Below are 8,035 nucleotides of genomic sequence, written 5' to 3' on the forward strand. Positions count from 1 at the left end.
AGACGTGAGGGAGCGCGGGGAGGTGCCCAACTCCTCCTTGTGGGAGACGTGAGGGAGGGCGGGGAGGTGCCCAACTCCTCCTTGTGGGAGACGTGAGGGAGCGCGGGGAGGTGCCCAACTCCATCTTATGGGATACATGAGGGAGCGCCGGGAGGTGCCCAACTCCTCCTTGTGGGAGACGTGAGGGAGCGCCGGGAGGTGCCCAACTCCATCTTTTGGGAGACGTGAGGGAGCGCGGGGAGGTGCCCAACTCCATCTTGTGAGAGACGTGAGGGAGCGCGGGGAGGTGCCCAACTCCTCCTTGTGGGAGACGTGAGGGAGCGCGGGGAGGTGCCCAACTCCATCTTATGGGAGACGTGAGGGAGCGCGGGGAGGTGCCCAACTCCTCCTTGTGGGATACATGAGGGAGCGCCGGGAGGTGCCCAACTCCTCCTTGTGGGAGACGTGAGGGAGCGCGGGGAGGTGCCCAACTCCATCTTATGGGATACATGAGGGAGCGCGGGGAGGTGCCCAACTCCTCCTTGTGGGAGACGTGAGGGAGCGCGGGGAGGTGCCCAACTCCATCTTATGGGAGACGTGAGGGAGCGCCGGGGAGGTGCCCAACTCCTCCTTGTGGGAGACGTGAGGGAGCGCGGGGAGGTGCCCAACTCCTCCTTGTGGGAGACGTGAGGGAGCGCGGGGAGGTGCCCAACTCCATCTTATGGGATACATGAGGGAGCGCCGGGAGGTGCCCAACTCCTCCTTGTGGGAGACGTGAGGGAGCGCCGGGAGGTGCCCAACTCCATCTTTTGGGAGACGTGAGGGAGCGCGGGGAGGTGCCCAACTCCATCTTGTGAGAGACGTGAGGGAGCGCGGGGAGGTGCCCAACTCCTCCTTGTGAGAGACGTGAGGGAGCGCGGGGAGGTGCCCAACTCCTCCTTGTGGGAGACGTGAGGGAGCGCCGGGAGGTGCCCAACTCCTCCTTGTGAGAGACGTGAGGGAGCGCGGGGAAGTGCCCAACTGCATCTTGTGAGAGACGTGAGGGAGCGCGGGGAGGTGCCCAACTGCATCTTGTGAGAGACGTGAGGGAGCGCGGGGAGGTGCCCAACTCCATCTTGTGAGAGACGTGAGGGAGCGCGGGGAGGTGCCCAACTCCTCCTTGTGAGAGACGTGAGGGAGCGCGGGGAGGTGCCCAACTCCTCCTTGTGGGAGACGTGAGGGAGCGCCGGGAGGTGCCCAACTCCATCTTGCTTTCTGGGGAGGAGACACAGGAAGGGCCCTGCATTAAGCAGGTGGGGATGGCCTCAGCCCGGCCTTGAGAGGCCTCAGGAGGAGTCAGGGCAGCCAGGAGGGCCAGGTCAGCATCTGGAGGAGCCCTAGGTAGGCCAAACTCCTGGTGGCCGAGCCCCATGTTCTGCCTGAGAGCCCTCTGTCCCAGTGCATTTCCAGGAGTCCTTGTGGGGGGCGAGGGAGGGGCGGCTGTTTCCTCACCTTACTTCCATCCCTTGTTTCCGTGGATCCTCTGCCCCCTTCTCCGAATCTCAACTCCTGTGTTCTTTTCCAGCTGATGAGATGACAGTGGGGAAAGTTTATGCAGCTCTGATGATATTCGACTTCTACAAGCAGAACAAAACCACCAGAGACCAGATGCAGCAGGCTCCTGGAGGCCTCTCCCAGGTAGCTGGCGGCCCTCAGTTTTCCAGGAAAACTGTGATGCCTCCGAGGCTCTGGCATCCTTCGGGGGTTTGACAACAGGGGAGATGCACACCATTCTTGGAAAAAGTATCTCAGAAGGAAGATGAAAGATTCTTGCAGCTACCTCTCTGGCCCCCAAAGTCAGAAGCTACACACAGCCTTTATGCTTTCCATGAGCTGGCGGTACTGGGCAGCTCGTGACATAGAAAGTCAGCACTCAGGGCCAGAAGATGAGGGCTGGGCTGGGCAGTGTCATGGTTGTTATGGGGTGGAAGAGAAGAAGATGTGAAGACCATTTGGGGAGGATTGTTTGGAGAGGTGAAAGGAGAACTGTTTTCCCTTCACACAGAGAGCAAAGAAATTCAGATAGGTTCAGGATCATTGTCTGTTCTGCTCTTGCCTTTGACTGAGATGATTTGGGGGCCCATCTTCCCGATGTCATCCTTCCCACACAGCCGTGTCTTCGGTGACCATATGTAGTCTCTGTGCTGGAAAATTGTCTAGGTGTCCAGGGCTTCTGGGGACATTGACCCAGTCCTCAGATGGAGAATAGGTGGTGCTCAGGCCACACCTTCCATTCTCACACCTGGGGTAGACATCACTAATCCATGCAGCAGTCTTCCCCAGCCCTGAAATCTCGGAATTTTGCTCAGCCCAACCCTAACCCTAACCCTAACCCTAACTCCCACCAGCCAATTCAAGGTGATGATTAGATGGAATATTGTTGCCACCTGTAATCTGGTCCAATCCCCTAGTTGTGTAGACAGGGAAACTGAGGTTTTGAGAGGTGACATGGCTTTCCTGAAGTCACTGACAGGCAAGGTTTTGAGGAGATGCTGTAAGGGTCCCCTGGCTTGCTTCACTGTTTTGGTCACATGCTCATATTTAGGGACATATCAGGGAAAGTAAGCGACCCCTTGCTAAGGGGAAAGAGCCCTTAGGCTGGGCTTGAACATGACCTGGCTTTTGCCCCATGCCACGTGGTCAGAGCAGGTCATAGAGGCCACATTGCAGGCCCATTGGAGCTCTTTCCCTTCCCTTTGCCTCCTTTGCAGATGGGTCCTGTGTCCCTGTTCCACCCTCTGAAGGCCACCCTGGAGCAGACACAGCCGGCTGTGCTCCGAGGAGCCCGGGTTTTCCTTCGACAGAAGAGTTCCACCTCCCTCAGCAATGGCGGGGCCATGTGAGTATCCAGATGCAGGACATAGCTGGACAGGAGGAGGTCCAAAGACAGTAAAGGGGGAAGCAGACATCCCATTTCCTCGACCTCCCTGGCCCTCACTTCCACTGGCCTCCGGGTTCACCAGCTTGGAGGCACCTGAGGGGCATGTCTGCCATCTGACCCTGCACTTGGGCCCTTAGCAACCCTCCAAGGACAGAGAGCCCCCAGGCCACATCTCAGTTCTCAGGGGCTGGCTTTGCTACAGATGCTTGTTGTACTTGCTGCCTGAGAGCAGTCAAGGGCTCTTCCTTTGCTGGGTTTCTGTGGCAGACTTTAAAATCGTTTCCTGTGACATTAGACAGGTGCTTCGTCGAACCCACCTTCCTAACAGCACTTAGACAACCACATCCCATTCCCAACACATGCACCTGCTTCCCTTTCAGACAAGAGGCCCCTGCCCCTGCTCCGCATCGGCCCTCCGTGCCAGCAGATGCTGAGATTCCACCTCCATCTCCCACCCCTTTCTGTCAGTGGCCTTCTACTGCTCTGATCTTTCTAATCCCGTAAGGCACTTTTCCTCTCAGATCTCCACTTTGGTACTGATTTCTGAAGCTGTTATATTTTGTAAAGAAATTGGTAAGGTTCTTTTGTATCACTTAACTCTTACCACAATATTTCCGGGTAACAAATCACCGAGAAGCAGGTGACTTACAAGAACCATCACTTTTTCCCACTGTGGCCCAGAAAAGTGTGCTCCCAAATCTCAGGACCCAGATCCTGGGGACTGACTCCCGAGCCCCTGGCAGCCCCCCATTCCCACACTGCTTTCAGCATGCTGTTGAAAACCTTCCTCACATTTAAAGTCCTGATTCTGACTGTATGTGCAGGTGGGAGGAGATAGTGAGGTGTCTGGGGTTTATCTAAGCCAGGCTTTTAGCAGGAAATTGAGCTTCTGTTATTTCTGTGATGGTAGTTTCTACCTAAATCAATTACAACTCCAAGCCAGAGAGCACCCACTCAGACTGGGTCTGGTGAGGGTATTTATTGAGCCATTTAGTGAGCGGGTTGAGCACACCTCTGGCCTTGGACGTGGTGTTATTTCAGGGTTAGCAGTGCATTAGGAGCCAGCTCCGGTTCTCCTAACCACCCCTCCTCTCAGCACCAGCCTGCCACTGCGGCCGCTCTGTGCCTGGTGCCAGCAGGGGCTGCAGTGCCCCAGACAGCATGGAAGGAGAGCTGCTTGCAACTCTCAGAAGACAAAGGATGGGGCTTCTCAGAAGCCCCAGCAACCACCAGTGTGTCCTTCTGCCATCTCTGCATCCACTGCTGTGGTCAGAGTGTGGTCCATTTAGACTATCAGGCTCCAGTCTGAGCTCAGAGTGATCAGTGCCACTCAACCTGCATGACTAAGAATGTAGTCTTCAGTGTTTCACTAAATGTGAGAATGAGCACTCACCCGAACACATTCCATGCCAGTTGGGAGACAAGTGATGAGAAATACCAGTGCGGAAGTATCTCCGGGTGGGGCTATAGGGGCAGGCGTATGGGCAGCATGTGTGGGGTGGCCTCCGCCAGAAGGCTGCACCCCAGCAGAGAGCCGAGGGATGGAAAGGCTCATCGTGGCTTGGGTTGGGGGGTCAGAGAAGTAAGGAGGAGCCACCAGCAAGGGGCCCCTGAGGGAGGAAGCCCCTGGAGGAGGAAGCCCAAAGAGTCCCGGGCGAGGCCCCCTACCCCCCGTCCCAGCCCGTCCCCTCCATGACAGCTTTGCCCTCATCTGTCCCAGCCTGTCCTCTCCATGACAGCTTCTCTTGCTGTCTGCTGGCATAGGCAGGACTTCTTCAGCTGCTGTCCTAATGCAGGCTGTACACATGCGGCCCCACTCCTTCCCAGGATAGTCCTGTGTGGCAAGGACAACCCCTGCTCCCACTTCACAGATCAGCCTCTTGTCCAGAGGAGGGGGTGACAGACCCAGGCCCCCCTCAGACTTGAGCACGGTGGGCTGTAAGCTGGTGCTCTGCATCCTCTCTGCCACTCTGAATCCCTTCTTGCTCTGACCCTGTTTTGGATCCATATCCTTTGATGAGGCTTTGCCTGGGTCCAGCGTGCACAGGCCACGTTGGGGCTCTTGTGCCCAAAGGAGGGCTCAATTCAGTCCAGAACAGGGTGGCCAAACCCCCTGACCTCTGCTGCATGTGGTGGAGACGCCTGGCAGGTTGAAGCACCAGGCTATTGGTAAGGCACCTGCAGTCTCTGACCCTATAGGAATCTGTTTGTCTTCTCTGCCACAGACAAAACCAAGAGAGTGGCATCAAAGAGTCTGTCTCCTGGGGCACTCAAAGGACCCAGGATGCACCCCATGAGGCCAGGCCACCCCTGGAGCGTGGCCACTCCACAGAGATCCCTGTGGGGCGGTCAGGAGCACTGGTGAGCACTCCCGGGGGCTAGTGAGACTGGGTTGGAGGATGTGTGAACAGGGATGGGGGATTTTGAGACTGGGGTGGGGAACGTGTGACACTAGGGTGGGGGACATGTGAGACTGGGGTGGGGGATATGTGAACAGGGATGGGGGGTGTGTGAGACTGGGATGGGGGACGTGTGAACAGCAGTGGGAGTTAGGTGAGACTGAGATGGATTTGGGTGAGACCCCACTGCCTCATGGAGCGAGTCCGGGGTGGGATCAGATGAGTCCGCGGTGCCTTGTGTGGTGGGACTAGGTGAGTGCTGTATCCACAGGCTGTGGACGTTCAGATGCAGAGCATAACCCGGAGGGGCCCTGATGGGGAGCCCCAGCCTGGGCTGGAGAGCCAGGGTCGAGCGGCCTCTATGCCCCGCCTTGCGGCCGAGACTCAGGTAGGTGGTCTGGGAGGGTCCAGGCCCTGGGCTGGGCAAGTGGGGGGTGGGGAAGTGGGGGTGTGGCTCTGGGCCTCCTGCAGGTGAGGAGACCTGGGGTGGAGAGGGCTGGGGTCCATGTGTGGAGCTCTTTGCTGAGGCAGGAGCAGGCACCCCGGGCAGTCCTGTCTGGGCACCAACAGAGGTGCAGCCTGGACGCCTTCAGCCCCTGAGGCTTCTCCAGAGGGTGGGTCAGGTCCAGTAGAGGACAGCTGTGCCTGTTCTCAGCCTCCTATTAGGGGCCATGGGGCATAGGGGCCCCCACTCTGGCTCAGCCATGTTCTGTTCCTCCTTTCCGGGGCTCTACTCCCTGAGACAACCCTCACTCTCATCCAGAAAATTTCACCGACACCTCAGTCCCCTCTCCCGCCTGTGGTTCTGCAGAGGACCCTCCCTGCTCATGGGCAGTCCCTGGACTACTTTTCTACCCAGCTCCTTGCTGGGCTCGCCTCTTTCTGGGACATGCACATTGGATTCAGGAAGAGGAAGCTCTGGCCCCATGTGTTTCCCAGGGGAGGCTCCTTCCACAAGGACACTGGGAGGGTCGCCCCTCCGAGGCCAATCTGGGAACACTGTGCCCCGACCTCCGAGGCCTCGGAGGAGCTTCTGGGCCTCACCTGCAACATGAGCCTGCTTCAGTTGGCCAAAAGTGACCGGAGCCCCCGTGCCAGCCCTGTCCCTCGGCCGACCTGGGCTGTGGAACTGTGGATCTGAACCTTGTCTGTGGCTCGTCTCCCATCCCTCTGCTGTGGCCAGCAAACCCTTTTCCTCTCCTCACTGCCTCTCCTCCCTCTTAGGGTTTTCTCCTCTTCCCACCTGGCCTTCCTCCCTTGTCTCTTTCCCCGCCCAGTGGTACCCTCCTGGGTGCTGCCTGGTGGGTGGGTGCAGGCTGAGCCTCCCTGCAGCCTATGCTGGGGCCTCCTCCTTCACACACGTGATGCATTGGCGGCTGTGGGTGAGTTTACCTGGGAGGGCCTACCCCTCCCAGGTGTCTTCACAGGTCCTGATTCTGGCTGTGGAAGCAGCTCCGGAGCCAGTCCACCCCAGACGCACCAGGCAGAGTGATCCCGTTGCAGCCAGCAGAGGCGTCTCTGGTTTCCACTCAGGGTTCTTCCAGCCAAGCCAGCCACCTCTCTCCTCCTGGCACAACACGTGGGATGGGGTGGGGACTCAGGCACTGTCCGCCCCCAGCCTGCCCTCCTGGGCTACCATCTCAGGCCTGGGTCCTTCTGACTGTGAGACCAGGATGGGGGACGTGTGGGCCTGCTGTCTGGCCTGCTCCACCACCCACTTCCATGCCTGCATCCCCGCTGACCCTGGTGCCTCCCCTAGGCCCACTCTCAGTCCTTTGCCCACCCCTGTCCTTTGCCCACAGCCCGTCACAGATGCCAGCCCCATGAAGCGCTCCATCTCCACGCTGGCCCAGCGGCCCCGTGGGACTCATCTTTGCAGCACCACCCCGGACCGCCCACCCCCTAGCCAGGCGTCCCACCACCACCACCACCGCTGCCACCGCCGCAGGGACAGGAAGCAGAGGTCCCTGGAGAAGGGGCCCAGCCTGTCTGCCGATATGGATGGCGGTGCGTGCGGAGGGGCCCGGGGAGTCCTTCAGGGAGCTATGGCCCGAGTCAGGGGGTCCAAGCAGCCCATGGGGGACCCTCTTCCTTTGTGGGCCTCATGACCCCATAACCAGCCAGAGCAGCGTGGGACTGAGGCCCAGGCCCTAACCCTCACCCTAGCCTCCCCTGGCATCACCTGAATTCTGTCCTGCTGGCCCCGGGGGTCAGGGGTCCCTGCCTTGGGGCTGGCCGTGCTAACTTCTTCTCTTCCCTGGCCAGCACCAAGCAGTGCTGCGGGGCCGGGGCTGGCCCCGGGAGAGGGGCCTACAGGCTGCCGGCGGGAACGAGAGCGCCGGCAGGAGCGGGGCCGGTCCCAGGAGCGGAGGCAGCCCTCATCCTCTTCCTCGGAGAAGCAGCGCTTCTACTCCTGCGACCGCTTTGGGGGCCGTGAGCCCCCAAAGCCCAAGCCCTCCCTCAGCAGCCACCCAACGTCGCCAACAGCTGGCCAGGAGCCAGGACCCCACCCACAGGTAAGAGGAATAGGTGGGGAGGTCAGGGCCCAGCTGCCTCTCCTCGGCCCAGCACCCCTGTCCCACGGGCTCCTCCCTCTCCCCAGGGCCTCGCTGCTGCCCTTTGTCATTCCCAGCAACCCCAAGGGCCGGGCACCCCCTCTGTGCCCTGTCCCGGAGCCCACGTCTGCACCCTACCCCAGCTGTGTTCTCATCAAGCTCCTGCCTGGGTCACCCTGGGA

At 59.7% G+C, this 8,035-nt stretch overlaps 1 protein-coding gene across 9 annotated transcripts in view; it reads left to right on the forward strand.

Moving 5' to 3' along the window:
• CACNA1B (calcium voltage-gated channel subunit alpha1 B) overlaps positions 1 to 8,035 on the forward strand; it is a 248,526-nt gene that overhangs the window by 236,959 nt on the left and 3,532 nt on the right. For all 9 annotated transcript variants that reach the window (XM_055350334.2, XM_055350333.2, XM_063696940.1 and 6 more), the window contains 6 exons: positions 1,544 to 1,656; positions 2,730 to 2,857; positions 5,125 to 5,260; positions 5,570 to 5,686; positions 7,101 to 7,305; positions 7,564 to 7,814. In XM_055350334.2, the coding sequence (XP_055206309.2) occupies positions 1,544 to 1,656; positions 2,730 to 2,857; positions 5,125 to 5,260; positions 5,570 to 5,686; positions 7,101 to 7,305; positions 7,564 to 7,814 (950 nt within the window). The remainder of the gene's footprint in view (positions 1 to 1,543; positions 1,657 to 2,729; positions 2,858 to 5,124; positions 5,261 to 5,569; positions 5,687 to 7,100; positions 7,306 to 7,563; positions 7,815 to 8,035) is intronic.

Source organism: Gorilla gorilla, chromosome 13, assembly GCF_029281585.2.
Source record: "Gorilla gorilla gorilla isolate KB3781 chromosome 13, NHGRI_mGorGor1-v2.1_pri, whole genome shotgun sequence".
Taxonomy (NCBI): domain Eukaryota; kingdom Metazoa; phylum Chordata; class Mammalia; order Primates; family Hominidae; genus Gorilla; species Gorilla gorilla.